Source organism: Bombus fervidus, chromosome 12 (genome assembly GCF_041682495.2).
Source record: "Bombus fervidus isolate BK054 chromosome 12, iyBomFerv1, whole genome shotgun sequence".
In the NCBI taxonomy this organism is placed as follows: Eukaryota; Metazoa; Arthropoda; class Insecta; order Hymenoptera; family Apidae; genus Bombus; species Bombus fervidus.
The window spans coordinates 7,260,246-7,284,958 of NC_091528.1; the positions used below are offsets into that span (position 1 = coordinate 7,260,246).

At 38.1% G+C, this 24,713-nt stretch overlaps 1 protein-coding gene across 3 annotated transcripts in view; it reads right to left on the reverse strand.

Moving 5' to 3' along the window:
* Nucleotides 1–1,733: 1,733 nt before the first annotated feature.
* Nucleotides 1,734–24,713, reverse strand: part of LOC139992604 (uncharacterized) — a 50,353-nt gene continuing 27,373 nt past the window's right edge. For 2 of the 3 annotated variants that reach the window (XM_072013559.1, XM_072013561.1), the window contains exons 2-3: nucleotides 10,264–10,463; nucleotides 1,734–7,833 (exon numbers count right to left, since the gene is read on the reverse strand). In XM_072013559.1, the coding sequence (XP_071869660.1) occupies nucleotides 6,280–7,833; nucleotides 10,264–10,463 (1,754 nt within the window). In that variant the 3' untranslated portion in view covers nucleotides 1,734–6,279. Of the gene's footprint in view, nucleotides 7,834–10,263; nucleotides 10,464–15,209; nucleotides 15,422–24,713 lie in introns of those variants that run through there. The other variant, XM_072013560.1, reaches the window with a different exon arrangement.

The following is a 24,713-nucleotide window of genomic DNA, read 5'->3' on the forward strand; positions in this document are numbered from 1 at the left end:
GTGCACTATGCAAAATCTTTTATATAACATCCATGGCATAGTCGTCAAAAGTTTTTAGAAATGTTCAGACACTTTGTCAAGCCATTGTAGTTGCTTTCGTTTCACTGGTGATCAGATAACTGGAGAGTAAATAGCGTCGCGGTAGGAATCTAGGTATATTCTAAAAGCTAGCCATCGATCGATAGATCAGGAGATCGCGAATGTACCTGTTTCGCTTTGAATCGGTTCACGTAGCCTACACCGGCAACTATCAAGGCCAGTCAGTCACTCGATTACGCGCGTTTCTTCTACGCCCAACGTGAAACCGACAGGACACACGAGCCTTCTCTACTCTGTAATGGACGACCAGGCATTAGTTTACGTCGGCTGTTTTTACCACACCTGGGACACCTGCTCGTTCGATCGCCGTGAAAAAAAATTTCGTGCCCGTGAAAAAATTCTTTACGGTAGCACGAAACCCGGTAAATGGTCAACGAACCCGTCTAACGTGCTTTCCTTCGATTTTTCACTTCGACTCCGACTGATGTTGCGTAGGTGATAGCCATTTGATGAACTGATAGAACACCAAAAAAGAAAAAGGTAATCGAAAAAGGTGGATAGAACGTGTCGTGATCGCGCGGCAGTGATTAACAAAGTGAACACGAGCACCTTATCAAGGAGACAAATTGCATTGAGCGCAGGTGTGTCTCCCGAACGTGTATGCATATGCATCGAGTTGCTCGCGATCCAACGAGGAAAAATGTAAATTATGATAAGCGTCGTGATCTTCGTGACGACTGTATGATACTCTAGTTTCTTGTTTCTTACTCGTGTATCCTACATTCTTTTCTCTTCTTTTTTTTCTTTTTTTTTATTTGTGTTAGTGGTAGAGTTTGATGGCAGAGTTTAGATTATCAGACGCAGAGTCGTGTACTCTTTTTCCAGGAGGCTGTGTTCAGGTGCTCGGCTAACGACATCGTTAAATTTATCGCAACATTTGACTTCATTAAAGCTAGCAAATAAATTATCTGCCGGTCGATTCCTCCCTATGGAATATTCTATTTTTCCCGGGAGCGCGTGTGCGAGTGCGTGGAATGAAAATTACATGGGGAACGTAAAGTGGGCGGTCCTGTAAACGCAAGAACGAGTTCACCAGCAGGCCAAATAAACGAGAGTTAAAGAGTACCGGCATGGAGGACAGTCTGCGATCCTTGCAAAAACTTTCTGGCCTTCGAGCCTGCAAATTAACTCTGTTTCATCGACGACCGTCCCTTTTCAATCTTAAACCTCTACTCTTGCTAGAGGAGATATGGCGAGGTCATCGTCGAATCGTTAAATCGATCAGATTTCAGACTATACGACTAGTTCTGATCGTAGAAACAAAAATTCGAAAAAATCTAAAGGGAGATAAAGTGCTTGAACCTCGCCAGGAACATCGAATGACAATGCAGAATTAATTTTTTTCCTTTCGCAGCTGCAAGTAAAGTACTATCAAACTTATTAAAATGACAGGATTCAGATAATTTGTTTCTGCAATTATTGAAAATGTATATGTGCTCTTGACAAAATAATTTTTAATTTTCATTGAAATAACAGGATGAAAATTAATGAAATAGCATGATCCTTTTACACCATGATTTTTGGTACACCATGAAATTTTAAGCAGCAATACATACAAATTCTATGAAAATAAGTCTACGCGCGTAGGAAACACGTAAGGATCTAGCTGCGGCTAAATCGATCAATATATCCACTTAATATTTTAATCGTGACTTCATTATATTCCATCAAGAGTAATTCTCGATTTCTATCTTCCTTCCTCAGGCGTTTCACGGAATTTTCCACTTTCCTATTGTAATAGAGGAGCGCGCTAGAGATACAATAATTTTACAGTGTCGATGGTTGCACAAGCCTCCTCTCCTTCTCTAAAGTTCACCTCAAGAGACCTGCTAATCTTCGCTCGCGATCTTACGAAAACACGCGCTAATTAGCGGAGCGCGTGGCTGGTCGCGGACCCAGGTGGAAAGAAGGAAAATCGCGTGGGTGTTCGTAAAAGAAGAGCGTGTAAAAGAACACGAGAGCAGTTGATGGGGGAATAGAACGAAGTATAAAAGTATAAGCTATGGAGTGCACGAGAAGTGCCAAGGCCTTCTCCCCGTCCACTTTCTAACGACAATCACTTTTATGTAACGGCCATTATTCGTCCTTTTTTATTACAACAAACGTAACATACAAATCCGCCGGAGTTGTGTCTGTTCTTCTATTATAATATTTATTGTTATCATTATTTAGGACAACGAATACTTCAGCCACTATAGGATCGTATGTATTGCAGGGATGATCTCTCTTTTTTTTATGGGGGTTTCTGTTACGCAGCCCCGTATAGGGGATACATGTATACAGCCTTTTCGGATTTCTCCGACCAGGGACTAGAGGACTCTTTGGCGATCGACCGGTTTTACAGGCTGCCAGTGTGTTTCCGCGGAACAACGTCCGCTCCGAGTTTTTCCACTTTTTTCCGGCAACAACCCCTTCACTGCCCGGATGACTTCTCACGTTCGCCCTACCGCGTTCAATTGCTACATTTTTACAGACGAGCTCTGCACGTGTTTCCTCTCGACGTGCATGCGCGGCCATTATTCGCGAGCGAAAGAATAAGGAGATAAGACATCCGGGCACAGAGGGTTGCCAGGACACACCCTGAACACGGTCGTCGGCTTGCTGACGCGAAAACGATCGAGCCTTGCTGGAGGTTGTTTTACTGCAGGTTAACTATTCCCTCGGTGCACATTGCGAGTGTATAAATAGAGAACATCTTTATTATTGATTAAATTTAATATGTAATCATCGTTCGATAATTAAAAGTAAAATAAAACTTTGAAAATTGTTTTAAGTACAAAAAATATCTCTTTAAATTCTGTATTATGGAAAATCATAGAAATGTAATTTTTCATGGTACCAATTACTGAACATAAATATCCTATTTATACATTCGTTATATATCTTCGAACTCTTCATTCGTTTTTATTATACGTATTAGATTGTTCGGAAAGTTTGTAGCCTTTTTGATAGTAAATATATTCTTTATTGTGTTGGTAGGATTAGGGAACAATTTTATTTATCTTCAATTTCTCTCAAGTATTGAAATGTTTAATTCGAACAAATGTTGTCTCTGATTGGAAAAAGAAACCAATTAATTACAAATGTTTCGTTTCTCAACAAGACGATATCGAACTTTGGCTAGAATATTTAATATCATTTACCTTATCCACGAAATATGACATATTATCAGAATTATTTATTGTTCATTTTATAAAATGTTTCCATTGTTGAGACAGTTTAATCCTTCTAAGACTTGAAGCAAATCACTGTGGAAAAAGATGAATGATTTTTTTTATAAAAGGTGGAGGTACTTGATGGTGACAAGACTGGCCATATGTTGTTCAATTTGTATCTTACAAATTTTACTACAAACTATCCAATTGTTTCGTATTATCTTGTTATAATTGTCTTATAATTGTTATTTATTTTATAATATTTTATTTTGCTCTTTGGAAAGTGTTTTTGGAAGTTGCGGTTTTTAATGAGCGACTCGACAAATTTACTATGTGATCAATCAAAAATTTCGATTAGATTTGTAATACGAAAGTTCACCAAGGCTCGATCAATTCACTGTCGTTTAAATTAATTTTCCCGCTGTTAATCGTCGTACACATATTTCCATTATACTTCCATCAGCTTACAGGTTTCTACACAAAGCACACTGATTTTTCGAATTATCGTACATTGTCACACAATCGTACATACGGCTTCCTATGTGATACGCGTATACGAAGATACGAAAAATAAATGGATTCGACCTTTGATTAGCGAAAGGCTACTTTACCTAGAAGAATTAATTTACTGTATAAAACTATCGTTGAAACGTATCCAACATCAGTCGATCGATTCTCACAGAACCAACTCAATATAATTATATCTTAATAATAATATATATATTTTTTATACACATGTAATAAATAATCGCTTTGCAGATCGCATAAAAGGTAATTCCAATGTAACTTTTCTGCGATCTGAAATAACCGAGACACGAAACAGAAAAATTATATCGATCTCTGTAATCTTAAAATTAACAAGTATATACAGATTTAATTATTTATATTTTTCTATACATTTTTATATTTCTTCTCGACAAAAGCAACATAACACTTTTTCTTTTTTGGCACTTCGTTATATAGTTAGCGCTATTTCTCGATGATAATTCTATATCTCGTGGCTATCGATAATCGATAGGTTGCAGGTGAAGGAAATCGTCTCGAGAAAAAAATCTCGTCATCGTAAAAAGTCGTTCTTCTATTTTTTCCGTCTGGTTCCTAATGCGATTATTTTTTTGCGAACAAAAGGAAAGAGTCACGAGATACACGGTTCAGGGGCCGTTCGCATGACCTAGTTGAACTCAAAGAGAAAAAGAAGAATGAGAAAGAGAGAAGAAGAGCAGAGGAGAAACAGGAATGGAAATGTTCGTCCCGACTGGAAGAGCAAACGGAAGTCGATATTAGTTCACGCGCCACTCGTTGAAACGGATGTTCGAGATCCGACCAATAGCTGGTTACGTTCTCCCGGCTTCCGATTTTTAACTAAATAAATTATTTACAACAGCCATCGCTGATCAAACGATGGGTGAATTAAATGCGAATTTTATTCGTTCAGGTACGCGTGGAAGGAAATATCGGGTTGTTTGAAACGTTCGTGGCCTTTTCACGATTGGAAGATGATCACTTGTTAGAAATTTTTGTGAGATAATAGAATAGATAATAAATGATAAAACAAAGTAATAATTTTAATTGAACATAAAAAATTCCAGTCAATATGTTCAATTACACTTGAATCATTTACATTTATTCTAATCTCTATAAAACCTTTTTTAATGGCAAAAACCAGAGTACTTCAGAATCTTTCAAATACCATTTGAAACAACTGGTGGAAAATAATCTAATAAATAGCAGAATATTATCACAAAAAGAAACAATGATGATAGCAATGAGCATAGATTATTTAACAAAATTCTAGTTCTATACAAATGCGTCATTTTCCAATCATTGTTGAATTTCATTTTTACAAATTTTTCAAACAACCTGAATATAATCACTTTATGTACAAAATTAAAGGACCCCTAACTGTTTACGGTTTCAAAAACTTCGTTAATCTATTTATACAACTTAATAATTGCAACTTTCCGGAAGAACTCTTAAGAACTTAACTCTCATTCCATTCAACGAAATACGTAGAACTCCTCAGGATGGTTCACTCTCTCATTCGTAACTCTCGTATCTCCGGATATTAACGATTCCACGAGTCTTGGTCGGTTAATCGAGAAATCGAAGACCGCCTTCGACTTGCATTCGGCAGGTGTTTCGTGCGCGAGAATCGCTTGGTGAATGGAAATTACCGGTTTCTCCTATTCCCTCTCTTTTTCTCTTCCTCCTCATCTTTCGATTCGATGCGCTCTTTATCCGTGACGTCGAATCACGTTCGTGGACTACGCTAGGCTCCGGGGAATCTTGTACAAAAAACGGAACGAAAATACAATAAATAAGAAAAATTGACAAAACCGCGCTCGCAAAAACCTTGTATTTCTTCCTGTACTTTGTCAGGCATCGTCGATGCTCGTGTCGCGTGGAAACGTCTGATCGGAACCTCGAATCGAGCACAGTTCAAATCCTGGAGAGCAAAAAAACCAGCTGCTCCAGGCAGCGACTTTCTCTCGACACGAGTGTGACGATCCATCGCAGTCAAGCGAGCGGATTCGCGTCTAAACTGATCGATATCGATCCTTTCTAACTTCACGATTCGGTCTATAATACCTGTAAATCTACGGAATCGGAAATCGAAGTATCAGATCTGGCGCATTTCTCTGTGACTCTAATCACTTAAATCTAGGACAGAGTATGTTCCTCTGAAAGGCCTGCTTTCGAACATAGAATTTCTCAGCAGAGACACATCAGAGACTCAGACACCGAAAACTCGAAGACACCATCCTCTAACACAATTGAACTAATATTATTAGTGGAGCTTCGTAAGTTACATATGTAACAGCAACATGTTCGCTAACAAAGAAAATTAGATTTTACGAATCCACAAGTCATCTGATCATTTCACGTGATATTGCAAAGGAAGATTGTAAAGAAAAAGTGTATAAGCAAAACAATTTGCAACTTGTCAAGTCATTAATATTATCAGTTAGTAAGTTATTGTGCAGGAGGATCTAGGACTTGTAAAGATGAACCTCGAACACAACCATTACTTTAAATAGTGTTTCTTTCTCGTGGAAGATCTTATGTGAGGCGTGTCGTTGCCTTTGGAACTCGCAGCATCCTTCCACGTAGTACTTCTAGTAGGTGTCACAGGGTCACTGAACCTCGTTTTGGTAAGAGGAGTCTTCTGATTCTGATCCTGTTCAACGTCTCCCTCGAAGAATCGACACATTTCCCTGACGGGAACGGCCCTGGCTCCTCTGTTGAGATCGTGAAGCGATCGGGCACGTTGCTTCCCTCTGGGACTCGGTTTCGAAGACGTTCGACCGAGATCTTCGGTGCTTCTAGCCAGTCGACCACCTAGCCTAGACAGAGATTCGAACAGAGTCAGCTTCTCTCGTACTGGCACGTAATGGTCTACCCTTTGACACCGTTCCAAGAGTCTGGCCACGTCCTCCTCGCAAGGTGGCTCGGTTAGAACCGACAGAGAGGTCGACGATCTAGGCAGAGCCGTCGAATTGTAATTCTCCGCGAGTTTAGAATTCTGCGACAATTGTCGAGGCACTGGAATCCTCGAGGATAATTGGGCCAATCGTTCCTTGCGTTCCTGAAGAGTCTCTACAGTTGTATTAGTAAACTGCTGTGTTTGGAGCAATTGGCTCTTCTCTCTGATGCTCCTCCTCTCTCTTGCACGACTTCTTCTCTCATTCATATCCATTCTAAGTATACCAGGACTCGCGTTACCATTTCTGGGACTGTTATTATTCCTCTTATCATCCTCATTCCGATGATCGTCTTCGAATCTGACTAAGGAAGACTCGTTAGGCTTCACAGGAGGCAATCTGATGATGATGTTCTTCTCGTTTTTTAATCTAGAAGTTTCATAGCTACTATCGTTGTCCTTCTTTATGGATGTTAGACAATAGCTGTCATTGTCGTTGCCAGAGTAGAATCTACTCCTCGATTTCGAGCCATAAGTTTTTAGGATATCGTTGTTGTTCTCTTCAGCTCTGTCTTTTCGTCTCCTAGCATCTTCTTCTAGCACTCTTCTACTTCTAGCTTCGTTCTCTCGTCTCCTGGCTTCTTTATACCTTTGGATCCTTTGTTCTCTGGTATCTGGTTCAGGAATAGACACTGCTGAGTCCACGGAATCCACGCTGGAACGACACACGCCGCTCCAAGGAAGACTGTCGTCACTTCCCTCGCTGCTTTCGCTACAGCCCCAGGTTCTGGTCATCGGCTGGTCCTTTGTTATTATCGTTGGAATACTTCGAAAGTCGCCTAACAGATCTTCGTCGCTGGAGTTACTGCTGGACCAACCACGTAACTCGCTTCTCGCTCTTCGTCTGGATTCTTCTAAGATTGTCGTGGTTGTTCTAGGCTCTTTCTCTGTGGGAGAGTCACTGGTCCAGCAGCGTAACTCGCTTCTGGAACGTCTTCTGGATTCTGTGGGACTGTCGGGTAATGGAACGGGTCCTCTTGGACAGATGGTCAGGATCTCTAGGAAGTTTAGACAGCGTTGGGCTCGAAATGGTGTTTGCCTGACCAATTCTGCTGCGATTGCTCTCACCCAGGACCAGTACACGGGCTCTGAATCCGCCTGTAAAACAGGAAAGTAGTTTTGTCTTAACAAATATTGGATATACTTCTTAGATATCTTCTTCAATACTAGATACATAGATTTTCTGATTTATATATGGGTCAATGTAATTTCTATCCAGATGTCTCGAATGTAATTCGAATTCCAGTGGAAATTTGAAGTGAAATTATTTGTTATTTTTCCAGTAGGATTCGAAGAATGTGTTCAATATATTTTGTGTAAATATTATGTAATGTATGTATTAATTATTAGTCCATATATTTGAAGAGATAGAACCTAAACAAAGATTTGCTTTATACATCGAATGCTATAAAAAGTATACTTTCAATACTTCAATACTTCACTTTTGATGTTGCATTCATTGAATATTATAGACTATACCTTTGATGTTTTGTACATGGTATTATAAAATGTGAGAAGGATATTTATGTATTTGAATCGTTTTACTGGTGTTAACGAATGGTGTTCAGTTGACGAATCTTTCCCTTTTCCTCGTTCGTACTTCATGTTTCTCATTCTAATGTAGCGATCGAAATTCTAGCCACGTCCCATGTCATTCGTTTAATGGATCTTAAAGAACCCTCGCTACTATATAATTATTCTTGAAATATTCAAGGAAACCGACGTTAGGAGTCTGTTAACCGATTGTAAACTCAATTACAGGCTATTATTAAGATCTGTGAATGGCGACTCAGGCTTTGTTGCTCCGAGCGAGACGCCGCTGGATGACCGCGCGAACGTCCTTTGAGTCAGTAAGGTAACGAGGCGAAGGAACTCGTTTGCCAGGAAAGGAGGATGGTGGGACTCCTTGACAATGCCGGGTCATGGGAGAGTGGCGCGCGGATCTCCCACGCGTCCGCTTATCGTCGTGATCGCTCCGGCGGATTTTGACCTTGCCTACTGACCTTATTACCTTCCGCACTCCGTACGGATACGAGTTACGTCACCTGCTCGCGTCCTTCGCGTCTCTTCCTTATCTTATCAATCGACCTTTATGAATTTTCCATTGGTTCCTTTCAAAACCTTGATAAACTCAATTTTTTATGAATTTCTCAATTTCATTACATAGCTACACGATTAATGTTCAATTTTTAAGAAATAAATGACATTTATACAATTGCACATTAATCATGTATGTGGATAATAAATTGGCAAATTACAAGAAGAGTTGATTAATTTAGTTTCTGAGAGGTTCATCTACAGTGACTCATGAAGGTATTTGGATACTTACAATGGGAGACTCATATGAATTATGATTATAATGTATTATAACTAAACTTTTTGGCATTTCATTAACAGGAGAAGCAATCTGGAAATATACATAAACGTGTCCCCTAACAGCATTAGTGAAATTTCAAAATGCCTCCTATAACACATGTATAATACATTCATAAAATACGTTACAAGTGTCCAAATACCTTTTCAGCCGTTTGAACTTGGATTGCAACCAAAATCAAAGAAAATACACTGCTGGATACAGATAATTAGCGCAGAAATTCAAATGAATCGAGACTTTTGATAAACTAAGAGTCGAGATAGATGGTAGGATTGTATAACTAGATAGAAATCGAGCTGCAGACGTTGGCAGAGCGTAATTAGAAATTGCGGCGTTTAGCAAAACAGGAGCTTTGACTAAGACGAGAAAGTGTTTGCGGGCGAGGAAACGGATCGTGCCGCGGATAAAAGCCATTTACATGTAATTACATTGCGTGTTGCGGCGAATTATTCTATCTCGCCTGTCCACTTCTTCTTTCTTTCACGTCCAGGTTCCTGATACTGTTATGCCTCGAATTACATACCGACAAAAAGGTCGAAATCTTGAAACATCGATTCGAATCATTTAACATCTAACGTCAAAATAGAGTCAAGCCTCCGATTTTTAACGTTAAAGCTGTCAAACTAATCAAAATGACCGGTATCACATTCTTATTCTGATATTAATGTGTACTTTTATTGAGATAGGTATAACCATAAGATATAATTACGTGTATCCATCTCATTTTGTCATTTCTACTTTAATTATAATTACATATGTATGACATATTTAGATACATTTTATACTGTACCTACAGTGGTTTGAACTGATCGTCAACATGTTTGCTGATAAATATCTTTAACATAGGACGTCCAGTGTTCGTAAAACATAAGTTTTACCAAAAATAGAATTTTCGTAAAAAGCTAATAATTTGTTTTTAAATAAAAGAATAATTTTAATGAATAATATTCAGTGACTGTAAGTGAACCAATTAGATACTGATTCAGGTTTTTGTGAGAGTGCCATTGAAGTTCAACATGGACATAAAATAACTTTCCCCTGACATGTCTTAAACCTTCGAATACCTTCCAAAAGTTAAAGATCGTTAGGATTAATATCAAAAAATAATTTCTCTATCTCTAAATTCAGTGGTCAATAAAAAACTGATAAGTTACCCAAAAAGTGGCGAGAGTGTGGCCCTGCGAGTTGCTGAGTGTGAACCCAAGAGCCAGTGCGTGTGGTTGACATAGGCTGGGTGCTGCCTGTCGTAGGTTCAATGCCCTCAACGGGAGCCTGGGAGTACCCTCGACCCAAAGCCATCCCATTCTGATGGATACGATCCGTCTCTCACCTAGGTCCTCCACGTACAGTTCGCCTGGAACAAACGAGAGAGAAAAAAGAAAATTAGACTCTTAATACGGATCAATCAGTGCCACAGCCCAAAGTGATTCGAATTATACTGATTGTTCGTGCAGTACTTGCGGATATATGCGGTGGCCTTTCGCCCCAATCATATCTAATTAAAAGTACCCTGTCGACCGTGCATAATTTATCCGTAACTGAAAGTTGTCAGTGCGTTCAGTTGACATTCCCTTTGACTCGTCGGTTGACTATGACTTCAATTTAATAATGTGTTTCGAGCTTTTCCTCCGCCCGAACGCGGGCGGATGAATCGCGTAAGCTTAGGTAATCAAAAGATTGACGTCATTCAATTGAACGGCGTAGGAGTGAGGATGGTCTATACGTATCGCAGGCACCCTAGGTGCTTTCTCTCTTTACGGTTCATCTCCCCTTTCCCCGGCCAATTACCGTCGGAAACAGTACCTAAACACACCCACGTTTCGTCGACCATAATGACTATTTCAGCCATAAGATAGAAATAGACGCCGGGATTCCTGCTACACCCTTGTCGTCGACGTCTTCCAATTTTATGACGCGACGCCAGTAGGGAACCTTCTACATACATGTATATATATACAGTTCTGTTTATAGGTATTGAGGTATTCGCTGGTTTTATACAGAAAGTGATAATTGGTCCAGATTGTCAGAGAAACAATTAATTTAAATATGCTTGAATTATTTTGCGATGCTTTTTAAAGTAATTTTTTAACATGTTTTCTTTATTCGACGTCTAGATTGATCGAATCAAACTCTTTTTATTGTTGCTAATTATTATGATAGATTATAACACATACTTGTGTTTCCTTTTACATGAATGTTATAGTAGTAGTAGTGTAGATTAATATATAATTTTTCATTGTAAAACATGTAGATATCCATATTCCTATCACTTTGAGGAGGTAACTGTGATCAAAGTTTGATTGTGAATTTGAGTCACAAGTTATATTGATATGATGTTTATTAAGGTAAACTTAAGCTTCTTGTGTGAATCTGAATCATTGAGATAAAATAATGTATCTAAACGCGACAGATGATTCGAGATAACGTTTAAACACATTTCGATTTGTAGAGAGTTTTCACAGCTACAAAATTGTTGTCCTATAGAAATTTTCGAGTTGTCGAAGTTCGATTGTATTATCTCGCCTATTATATCGAACACTCGGCGCAGAGTAACACGAGAAGGTGCACAAAGTGCTTGAAAAACGAGTCACCGGCTAAGTACATCCATTAACCTTCCATGAGGAATTCCTTATCACGAGCGAAGGACGTTCACGGGTAAAATATCGGGAAGGACGCGATGGACAGGATTCCAGGCATTTTTCAGCCCAATAAGGAAGTAAATTGGCGCAGAGAAACTACGTGGAAATCCTTCACCTGCATTCCTGACTGCCTGGTGTACGTCCACGCGGATGGATTCGACGACCAGCCTACGCTCGACGACCTACGACACACGCCCCCACCTGGTTTCCACGGAAACCAGCTGATGGTCACCGAATAGCCCGCGATCATTTCCATATTCGCATCGATTGCCATTGCTAAAGATAGAAACGCCGGGGAAACACCCATGATGACACAAAACATTTTTAATGCTTTTTACCTTACAGGGTATAGAACTGCACAATTTAATAAATTACGTCGGGAATATAGCTTCGAGAATGGTGTAAGTGCATCACCTTGCTAACAGAAGAGTATTTGTGGAATTCTGCGAATGTAGAAGATATAGATTTATAAATATTATAGTATATATCGTTTATGTAATTATACAAATCTATAAAGTTCTAAAATCTTACATCGCGAATGGAATAAAAGTCATTGTTGAGTGTTTCTCTATTTTAAACTCTGCGGATGGTTGTGATTGATCTGATGGATATTTATATCTTGTGCGTTCTTTAAACTATGATGGGTGAAATTTCACCCTTTGTGAATTTCGTGAGTGGAATAAGTATAAATGTGGTGGATTTCTATCTTTTTTAAAACTCTACATAGATGGATATTTATACCTCGCTTAGCCTTCGATAGAAGCTATCAGGGGTGAAATTTCACTCCATGCCATTTTTGTTTGAATATTATCGTCTCCTAATAGAATTGCCACGATGTTATTTATAACATTCGCAAACAATCACTTTTTTGCTTTTCATTTAATATTGGGTAATAATAGAGTATTGGATTTATTGATCTCTAGAATAAAAATATCGTACTGGGGTAACATTGTATCCATAATAAATCAATCTAATAGATAGCTTTCAAGAGATAATATTACGTCTGGATATTAAATTGATGTCTTTTTTTAGAATTCGGAGCAGTTTGAAACAATAGGGAATTATTTTTGACTCAGTCGTTAACTTTAGTTGTTCAGTTCGAGTAGAATTATCATTCAACTGTTCAAGTTGTTCATTTCGAAATATTTAATAAAATTCAACATCTTTTCCACAAAAGTTACGTCAAAACTTTCAATTGCAGTATTTTCCCGTCACTCGGTATTACATCGATAAAGTGCGAATTAAAAATCGTAACGCGAGTTCTGTGCTTGTTCTTCTCGCTCCAACGACTGTGGAAAACTGCACGCGGAGTCCGCATAAATTATACTGGCACAAATTACTGCATGATGTCTGTAAATTATTACGAAGTGACAGGTCTACCTATCAGAACGCTGTAGTGTCTCGTGTGTAGCAAATCCTCGACCGTTTTTGGTCCTATTCCGCGAGAGATTGAGCACGTCATTATCGCGAAAGTGTCGCCATGATCGATCGTATTCTCCACTACTAAACGTCGATGGAAAACTAAGCCAACGGAGTTTCGCTCGCATGAAAATGGAAAATGAAAGCAGCTCCGAGCTACGCTGCCGTTTCTGGAACGAATTTTCTAATCTCGCTCCAGCTGAAGCACGGTTCCGAATCGCTTGGTCCGAAACATTTCTGCAACGGTGAATCACACGTTGCTTTCAAGGTCAGTTTATTTGTCGGATACAATTACGGACTACGTGTGATTTTCCAGGAACGGAATTACGAAACGTGTGAATCATCGTTGACTTCGGTTTTTAGGCGTCCATCGTGCAAACAGAAAATTATAGCCAGAGTGTTTCTTTTTATTGGTAGCTCAAAAACGAAGAAACATCTGTTTGAGGCGGGAAATCGGCGAATCGTGTTTTCTGCCCGAAGAGATTCATTTATGAAACCTTTTGAACCGAGAAATTGTGTATACAGTCCGCCACAAATGTCTGTATACACTTCTTACATTTTATGTATCCGTTTTATCCAGAAAAGAAATTTTCATTTCGATTTAATGTCGCAACATCGTTTTTAAAATGTTCAATATGATGCAAAAACGTATATTTTATCTTAAAATTCACAAAAAGATGGGTTTTGATAACGTGAAATTGATTATTGACTTTTAAAATCGTTCAATTACTGCGTTAAATTAATACAAAATTTGATGCAAAAATACAATTAAAACAACCTTCTCTGTAATGCACCAAATTTAAAGAATCTATGTAAATGTCTATGATCGATATATATGTATAATATATCTTTCTATTCAAATGGTTGTATTTCGAGGGCAGAAAACATGTTTCGAATTAAAGAATCCTAGAGAGTCGGCATCCTCTCTCTTTCTCTCACGGTCCATTAAATTTAAGAACTAGTATATACGCTAGGCATTTGTGAATGGCTCATAAATAAGGCAATCCTCCTATAGACCCGCATCCTGTTGATCCAAAAGCTCTTCGACGAGAGTGTACACAAACCAGCAACACTTCTTGTCTTATTTCAGTGAGCTGAAGGTTCCGATCAAACACCGTCGTTCGGGTATCGCTTATTCAACCAAAATTGAACGGCAACAGATCTTCAATTTGACAAATATGATTCTTCGATTCGATGAGGAGAGAGGTGTATGAAGTTGGATGTTCTTCCCTTATGACATTTGTTCAAGGACAGTCCCTTTTTCCATTTACGAATTCTTAATACAAAGATGTATGAATATTTATGAACGTACGGAAATGCTGAAGCATTGCATTGGTTGGTTCTTTGCGTGGAAGAGGCTTAAACGTGCCTCGACGTATGTTTTATCTGTCCCTCGTGGCTGGCCCACACCACAGTGGCACGTTTCACTCAGGAAACCGTTTATTTCCTCAGATCCTAGGATAACGCATGACTGTCACGTATACCGGGTGACTCTTTCAAAAATCGATACCGTTAACTTATTCTTTTCGAAGCACAACTATAGGAGGTATGCCTTTGATCTTTGAGTTTGCATCCGTGATTTTAGAAAGTCGATCCTTTTCTTGGAATATAGTATTCTTTGAACATTTCCGATCACTTCTGATATTTGTGACTTGTAGAAGAAAATGAAGTTAAAGATATTGTAATTCGTTATATTAGGAATTTTTGTCACAGAATTCTCCAATTTGAAATTATTTTATTGAAATTATTTGAAATTATTGTTAGCTATATAGGATTTGATAATTTGATGTTGCATCAGATATCGAATCGTCCAAACTCAAGCTACAATAATTTGATAGAGACCTTAAGCCGAGACTTAACTCTCGACTTCTATACGATAGAAAAAATAAGAAAAGTGTCTCTTCGACAATCGAACGGAGTTCGTCGGTCTCACGAAGATCAAAGAAACGAAGCTTCCGTGCTTCCCTCAGGAAGTACCGTCCTCGTTTTCCGTTGCCTCGGTCAACATCGAAAATCCTGTTTAACAGTCCTCCATTTTTCACCTTGTTCCTTCACGCTCATCTGCCTCCTGTCAGTCCCGGAACGTCATCCTGGTTAAACAGGGCCCCAGACGTTTTTACCGCCATGGTCCTGTCCCCGCAAACACCATGAATTATTTATTCACTGATGAATCGCCGGCGTGAACGCCCTCGGTTTTCCTCACGTTTTTCTTTTTTTCTCGTTTTTCAACGCATCCACGTGGAGTCCCTTGTATTAAATTAGCATTGGGAATTGAATCGAGTCTAAAATATAATAATATATAAATATATAATATATAAAATAAGTAATATTTCTGAAATATTATAGTTCGGGATTTTAATGTTAGGTAATGAGGATCTTTTCGAACACTATAGCGTTTGATTAGTTTCGAACGTAACTTTCACGTCAAGAGCGAATAAAGTATGATTTCTATCGTGTTCATAGAATAACTTGAATTATTAGAAAGGTAAAAAAAGAAGAATAGATTTTTCATCCAAAAATAAATTGAAAATCTATAATAAAATACATTCGCTTGAAGCCTAGAAAATTGTACTCGAAAATTCATCGATATCGCGCCAATTCTTAACTAAGCAAGTTCAAACGCACTTTCCTAAAAAATAAAGCCCTAAACAACAAATTTATCCTATATGTTATTTACCAGTCGCCCAGTCGTATATTCAGTCAAAAAGTTGCAAAGTTCACGTGTTCACGTTAACAGGTTTTCGAACTCGATTTGCTTAGAAACAAAGCTCCGTTGACAAAATTCTGTTTCACATTTCCAACTTATCTTTGCACGTATTATATAATAAAATAACCTTCTGTCTAATTATACCGCGCAATCTTCCACGTCTTATATTATTATTGCTACTAGTTAACAGTCACGTGGCGCCAATGTCGCGTCTCCGATAAGCGTTAACGAGCGAGTCAATGTTGCGTTTTTCTGACTTCTTTCGACGATTTGAGCGCGACCGCAAACCGGTAGTTCACGAGGAAGGAAGTCTGCATCACTCGGAGGTGAAATGCGACGTGAAAGTGGCGAAGCTGTAATGTTAGGACGGAACGAGCGGTGGACCAGGACGGGCTGTCACGAGACCGGAAGCTCCGCTAGGAACCAGGAAGCGGAGGTGGGAACCATATGCATTGACAGTCGTCATGCGAGTCGTACGGAAGATAAAACAAGCAAGTTATAATAAAAACGGTCACCGTTATTGCGTGCTGTTACTTTCTGGTGCACAGAGTTAACCGTGACAGTATAATCCAGCTAGTTCATGAACCAGCGCTACTGTTTCTCTTCGGGCATACCTTCCTCTTCATCATTCTCGTTACGAAACCTAGCGTTTTCCCATGATTAATACGATCGAATTGGGTCGGTATTTATCTTCATTTTCTCACAAGCACTGCCTCAAAACACGGTGCATTGCTTCACCGATTATCCTGCTGTTATACGAACCGCTATTAATAAGACTTTCGTAACCGTCATAGTCTACCCTCTCTAAAAACACTGTCATAATAATTGGTCCCTCGAACTGAAATGCATCAGTGAACATCAGTTCCGACTATTGCTGCATACCGCTAATGAGAACCGGTCATTAAGGTTTTGCTGGTCAAAATCAGAAAACCACATCGATTTCCATTGACATTCCGTTTACGTTCTTTTGCAATATAATTTAGCAATATTTTAGTAATACCATTTAACGTAGAATTAATCAAATAAGTTTCCAGTCTGTCTAATCGCAATATAATATGGTGATATAACATTATATATTTGTACATAAAATGAACCAAACCGAATGATTTAAACTTGACTTCGCTGAAATTCTTAATTCAAAGAAATCATCTTATACCTCTCCATCCAGCTTCGAAAGAATTCAATTCGAGAATAAGAAAGTACAATCTTTCCCCTTTAACGTAACTCCTTATGCAGGTCGTTATATAATATTTTCTAGTCAGTTACTATAAAATTAATTATTTCTCATTATAAAATACTCTGGATATTTCGTTATAGACATCTCTACATTTCGCATGTTCAAATTTCCCATAAATGCGTAAAAATCCACGGTACAACAATAGCAGCGCAAAAATCAAACTGTAGTTACAAAAGAATCTACGATAACATGATACACGATAAAAGACACTTCAAATCACTTACCTCCATAGCTTCTAATCTCCGCGAAGGCTTTAATACCGTCGAATATTGAATTATTATTAATTATTGTAATCGTTAATGAGCAATTACCGAAGATCTTTGTTTCGGTGCGCAACGGAATATCTCGGTGCAACGTTCGCGAATCGTTACGTCGGCTATTATGTAATCTTGGTGCGCTTTGGCGCCGGGTACCTCGATACTAAAAGCACACCTGTGAGTCACCATGTGTCTCGTCGAGCGAAACAAACGGTTCGTTAGTAGTAATTACGCGACGAACCCGTTAGGTGCGCTTACGAGGGACCGTTCTTTTTTTCGCGGGACTATGTTTGCACCGAGTGGTTCCTCTGCAACGATGAGAGATTCAGGACTAACCACGCGTCCTAAACCCTTTACATTAACGTCTAACAACTCTCTTAATGAATTCTCAGCTTTTTTCCATACTCTATTAGGACCACCTTTTCCATCCACTTCTTTCCCATGTGAAACGCGCCGATTTAAAAGTCTACAAGCTGAATACGAGTCGCTAGCTAACGGTTAGTTTTGACTTTTCACAATCCCTGCACAATGGGTGGCAAGAACGCCTGCTGGAGAAAGTCGTGAAGAGACTTCGGGGGGGACACGAAGCTTCCTTCGTCCCTTCGTGTGGAAAAATTCTCTGCAAGGGGGCTCTTTTCAAGACGCGCCTCTCCTTTCCCAGTTTTCCACGATTTTCATGGGTCACGCCGCGGGCCATTGCCTCAACGATCGAGTATTGTGTTTGGAAATAAACAGCCACCGGGTGTGACCTCGTTGCAGTTTGAACATTCTGAATGATATTAGGTTGCAACATATTGCACTTTGGTGGGTTGTTATTAGACGCTATCGTTATGCATTTATGGGAAATTTAAATCTGTGAAACAGAATGTGCGTAATATGTAAGGATAAATAAAATTTTTAATGTTCCTGATGTTACGCAGAAATGAATCTTTAGATATTTTGTGATGGTTTTGGTTTTACTTGCCTGTAGTATATGTAGTATAGTAGGATAATTGGTAAGAGAAATGTTTTAATATGTTCACAATCCGGGGCAGAAAATACATCCAAGAAACCGATACAGGTGTTTCATCGATTAAAATGTTACATAGATTATAACTATATCGCGGATGTTATACAAAATCAGGTTTTCGTGAATACCACTAAAGAAGCAGAGCTTAAATCGAGATTTGTCTTACTCTCTCTAAATATTATAACAGTTATTTACTTCCGTGTGTATGCATTATGTGCATCTTATAAATTTTGATACATTTAAATTTCCCATAAATGAATAAACGTCTACTTGTAACATGTTGTTATATCAACTCCTTAAAATTATTTTTTCTTTCCGATAAATACTTTTGTATTTATAGAATCATCATTGAATATCGTTTCAGAGCTGAGAATTTTCTCCTTCGTATAAAGTTCGGATTTTTTAACGCATACAAATATATAAACGTATACTTCCCAAGTTAGAATTCAGTAAAGTACGAATCTGTAAGAATCAAACACTTTATACGTTACAACATAACAAGTATGTTAATATATTCCTCTGTGAAAGATGCATTTAAGTATTCGTTATTCCCTGGTCGAATAAGCGGAAAAGGGTTCATTAATTATTTCGAGGCACGTTCCGTGTGATTCTAATCCGACATTGAGCTTTTTATACCGAAGTGAAAAACTAGCGATTCGAGGATTAAAATATGCGTAGAAAGGGCACGGAAGCAAAATGGCCGAGCTGTACCCTTCCTTCTGCTCATCAATCTTCGCATGGAAAACATGACGATCGTCTTCGAAGCGAATCATTTGTTATCTAGCTTTTCGTCCCCTTACCTTACACATTTAATGATCTTTAATCCTTCTTTCTGTACTTCCTTCCATGAGACATTTTGTATCGTCGAGATTAAGTTTGCACGTATGGAAAATATGTTTTCCTGAAGATTAAATTTGACAATATCACTCATTAAACTTCGTCATGCCGTCTATTATCAACCACACTGATAACTGAAAAGAAGAGTATTATTAAAGAAGAAGAAAACTACTAAAAAAAAAATTAGTCATAAAGGGTGTGTATTGCTTCAAAAAGATTCATAATGAAAATATTGATCATCACGGATAATTAAAACGTTTATGTGACTTTTTTATGAATTTAAATTCGGTGAGATTAACGTAAAAATTATGGGAAATGAAAATTTAGCATTTGTGGAAGATCACACCTAGACAATTTTTTAATGTATGCATTATTTCGAAAGAATCCGTAAATGAAGAGGCTGTAACTAAGAATTTTTGAATCCTAAAATCGACAGTTCTTTCAAATCTGAAAGAAGTTAGATAATCGCCGAGAAAGTGCATCGAATGATACGAAGATTACTTTGATCGAATATGTAATATTTTACAGAAATTACGTACGATTGAACTTTTAGCGACAACCTTACGTGAAGAGAACAACATTTCCTCTGATTTTCTCTTACTTCGCGCTTCGTTATTATTTTTTCGGTCGATCGATCGATGCAGCGTTTTCCAACCGGAAAATTATGCGATAAACAGCCGAGGATTGTCCGACGAGTGACAAAGGCTATTGTTAGCTTCGACAATGAAGAAGAGGAACAATCGAGAGTGACAATCGACAAGAAGACGTTGTAGAAGCTATCAGACTTGGTGGAGATTTAAACAAGAATTCTTCGTAGAGTTCTTGTTGTTCAAGTTTGAGAACATAGACAGTAATTGGAATACTTGGAATCTACAGGAAGAGGACGACGCTGATATCAATTTTGCGTTTAATTATTACGGTTCATCCTAAGTTTTTTAATCTTAAAAATTCCTATCAGAAGATTCTCTAGATTCCTCTGTAGTAGTTTTATTATAAATACTATCGTTGTACGTAGCTATAAACTGCCTCACGAATCAGTATTTTCCACTCCTGTCTTTTATCTATCACGTTGTCTATTCTATATTTGCCCTTGTTTGCTTTTTCTTCTTATTTCCTTTTCGTTGTTATCTTTTGCTGTTGTTGTACCACGCTTTTTGTAGCAGAGCATTTATCTCGTTCATATCGATAAATTACTATTATTGTCGTAATCTCAAATGATTTTCAAACCAGACGATAATCTTGAAGTACAATCGTCGATCAACAGAAGAAAGATTTATTGGACCCAGGAGAAGGAAAAGCCGACAGAAGAAGTTCCCAAGGAAAAGGCGACTTTCCCACGAGGCTATTCGTTTCTCGGTTCGTTTACAAGGAAATTTCGCGTTCAATTACCCAAGTTTCGCGCTGCTCGAGACGATTCGCTCTCGTGGACGATGTTCTTGCTAGGGGACTCGCGAGGAAACACGTGTCGTCGTTCCATGAATGCTTCTTCTGTCTTCGCGTATCCGTTACTCTCGCGCACACTCCCAGCCTTTCTTCCTCCTCTTCTTGATCTTCTCTTCTTCTTTTTGCGCTATCGCCCCGCAACGCCCACGAATCGCGTCTCGAACAAAGTGCGCCGGGGAAAAAATGATGCGCAAGATCAAAGGACGCGAACGCAGAACAGGGAATTGGGGGATCGTGTTCCGGGAGCATGGATAATTGCGTCGCGACGAATAAGCCTGCAGAGATCAGAAGCTGATTAAAAGGAACGCAGCGTTTGATTGGTTATATATAGTATTGTGGAGTCGCGTCTTCACGTAATTGTAAAAATAGAGTGCACGAATTTTTGTCATTATTGGATTTTTTTATAAACCAATCGAAGTTGCTTTTTATTCGCATTAAAAGGTATTAAGTTACCTACGCCAGAAAATTTTGATTTTAAAGTTGGTGTACTAGAATATACTTCAATTCGGAAAAATAGAAATAACGTTAACACGCTTTTAAAACACCCTATCTTACAAAAATCACATACACCATACGGCGATGAACTACTTGAAACGATTTAAGTTTGCGTAATGAAATTTTTATACGTCTTTCATAATTTTATTTCTTCTATAACTTCAGAGTTATAATTTTGTAATCGATATAATGTCACGTGACTGTGCAAACAGAAGACGTCGAGATCAAGTGATCCTATAAGTCATTCGTGTATTATATATCTAACAAAATATAGATGTATTATATCTTAAGTTACGATCTTCTCAACTATGAGTTACTTAGGTTTAGCAAATTTTGTACAACGAAGATTCCTCATCTCTGGCTCATCATCTCTGGCTCTTCATCTCGACCCTTTGCAGAGTCTCATTACATACTTGGAAGTCGAACGTTTGCGCGGCGCTGACGCGGCTCGATTCGCGATTAATTGCTCTTATCTATTTATACCGCGGATTTTTATCGGTAACGAAGAAAGGAGGGCCGTGAATAGACGATGACTCACGGTAAACATTCACTTACCCTTCTGCAATGGGGAACGTGTCGGGGATTCAGAAACGTCATGGTATGTAGTTGAAGAAAATGACGTGGCGAGAAGAAAGGAACTGGCAACACGAATAACGTGTCTTCAGAGGAGGGGAAAACGGTAGAAAGAGGAGAAAGGAAATCGATTCGAATGTTCTTTTCTCCGGAACAAATTTCCATCAGGCAAAAAGGAAGGTGGTTTTGCCACCATGATCGATGAACCTCATCCCTTGATATACGTCGATGAGCAAAAGTATTGGCGCGAACTTCCACGTGTAAAATATTGTCTTTTTGTAAAAAATACGGTTTTTTATTTAATTTTTTGGTACTTATTCGATATGAGGAAGTCAGTACCAATGACTACTATCCTCTATAGCATACATCAAAATCAATGTCATTGGAGCTTATTTTCCTATATTAGATAATTATCTATTTTTGCATGATGCATAATTTTTAGGAGTTAAAGACAGTTATGATATCGATCTCGATTTTTAAAATCATTATCCACAATCTTTATTCTGAATAATAGTTATGACAAATCGGAATTTTTACTTTGATTACAATTTTTTTATCGGTTGTTGTATCGTGTCGACAATTCGCTTATACAGTTCGTTGTTATCAAGTTTCATTGTAATGTGTAGCTGCTTAACAATGATAAATTATGATATACTTAAGTTTTAGACTGAAAGAATATATCGCATAAAGAAATCTAATAAAGAATCGCGTATTTTTTACACTTAAACAGGTTTCGTAGAAAAATCTGCTTCGTGACAATTATTTAACAGCGATTTAACAAATCGAGCGACGATGACTTGCTATGATACCATATTAGCAAACGTTCAGATTCAATTGGAAAATTCGTTAGAATCACACGAGCAGGGAGACAGATACGATTGTCCCGGGATGATTTATCTTCACTACGAATAGAGAAATGATCGACGATCTTCGATGACAAAAGGATCAACCAGCATCCCCATTCATTGATGAAAAACACACTGTACAGGACAATGGTTCTGTTTACCCAAGAAATTATCAAGATCCATTTGGAAGGGTCGCGGAAGAATTGTCCTGTAGGATTTTTAACAGACACTACCATTTTGCCATTCGATCGTCATTTGGTTGCTTCGTTCTTGATGATTCTTTTTGTTCCCTGCCGAGAGATTTCGTGAAACGGTTGAGGACAATGTTGTTAGAATAAGAATCGACAGACTGATGTTTTAAAAGCCGTCGACGTTCAAGCTGCTAATGTTCGAACTTTTTGTATTTTTACTTTAACGTTTCAGTTTCTAAGCTTGAAGACCAGAATTGGCTAAATTGCAAACTGTATATATGTATATACATATGTATATACGTATACTAGTTGAAAATGAGAAGCGATTCAGAGAATGATCATGAAGTTTTTACTACACTTAACGAGAAAATTAAGTGTACATGTGGTGAAATTAATTAATTAATTAAATTCTATCAAACTATATGATACGATCTGAAATTGGTTTCTGATGCCAGTCGTGTTTCACTATAATGCTAATGAAATTTCAATATATTTCTTAGAACGTATACAACATATACCTAAAAGTTTTCTACGGTAAATGTTCAAATTATGATTCGTAATGGGAATGTTTGGAGAAAATTAATGACGGAGTTTGATTGTTTATAGGATGCGGTTTTGTTGGTACTCTGATTTCGTTGACACGATATTGGCTGAAAGCGAGCACATCTTGCGGCGAGACCACATCTGTCAAACGTTCCTACGCTTTTTCTTTCAGATTCAACTTTCCCGACTCGCACGAGTACGCGCGTATACGCGACTAGAGCACTCTCGAAACCCTCTCTTTTGCCCCGAGAGTCAAGAGGGCTTTTCTTTTCCTCCCGATCGATCGTGTGACCGAGCCGATTCGGTCTTTTTTTTTCTCTTCTTTTTATTTTCCCTCTCTTCCTTCCTTCCTTCCTCCGGTGCACAATTCGAGTGCATTATGCCCGGCGAAACAATGGCACAAAGGTCCTGGCGAGCTCACGCGCCGGGCAAGATCTCTCGAGGAACAGCTGGCGCGAATTTTGCCGTAATTTTTACAGTATCTGTCGTCGAAAAATCGTTAAAACGCCGGACATCTGGTGTTAAAAAGCGCGTTCCTCTTTTATTTCACCATTTAAACTACCTAATAATTTTTATTTGCTCGTAGGAATTGCTATTCGGTGTATTTCGAAAAATGTTTCAGGAAGAAATATTTGGCATTCAGAAATGCCAATATGATACTCAGAAATGCCATTTTTATTAAAATAAAATTTTACAATAATTCTATGCCAAGCTAATTATCGACTGTTTTATACGTTAACAGAAAAATGTTAAATTATGTTAAATTCTATAACATAATTCTGCTCTGTATCTTTATTCTGTTATCTGAAATAATTTTTACGCTTTATGGATGCTTAAATTCAATCTCTTGAAATTTGAATTATGCAAACACAATTTCTCAATATTTTTCAATATTCGTATTATTATAACCCCGGAATTCCTGTTGGGAAACGATATTTACATCATACATATAAAATTTCATCAACATTGTAAGTCTAACACAGAAGAGAAAATTAATAAAAGATTTTACTAGACATTTGTAATAATTTTCTTATTAAATCTTCTGAGTGTATTAACTAGAAAGCGAATATACAATGCAACCAATAAGAATGAAGCAATTAGTATGAATAATACCAACAAAGAGTTAAATATGTTATTGCACCTCGCTTACGAAAAACGTGCGATAAAAAATGCATACATTAGTTATGCTATAACCAAACTGTATTCGCGCAGTCGTTAACGTGTTAATTCCATTCTTTATCTAATGTATTATTATTACTAAATCACGAATACCGCAGAAAGATCGTAAATAAGAATATTAACTGTTGCCAGCCTGGCAATGATTCAAAGCTATACCTTTCCTGCCGCGCAATCATTAACGTTCTCAGACAGGGGAACAATAACCTACTACTTCCTTAATTAGAGCCGAA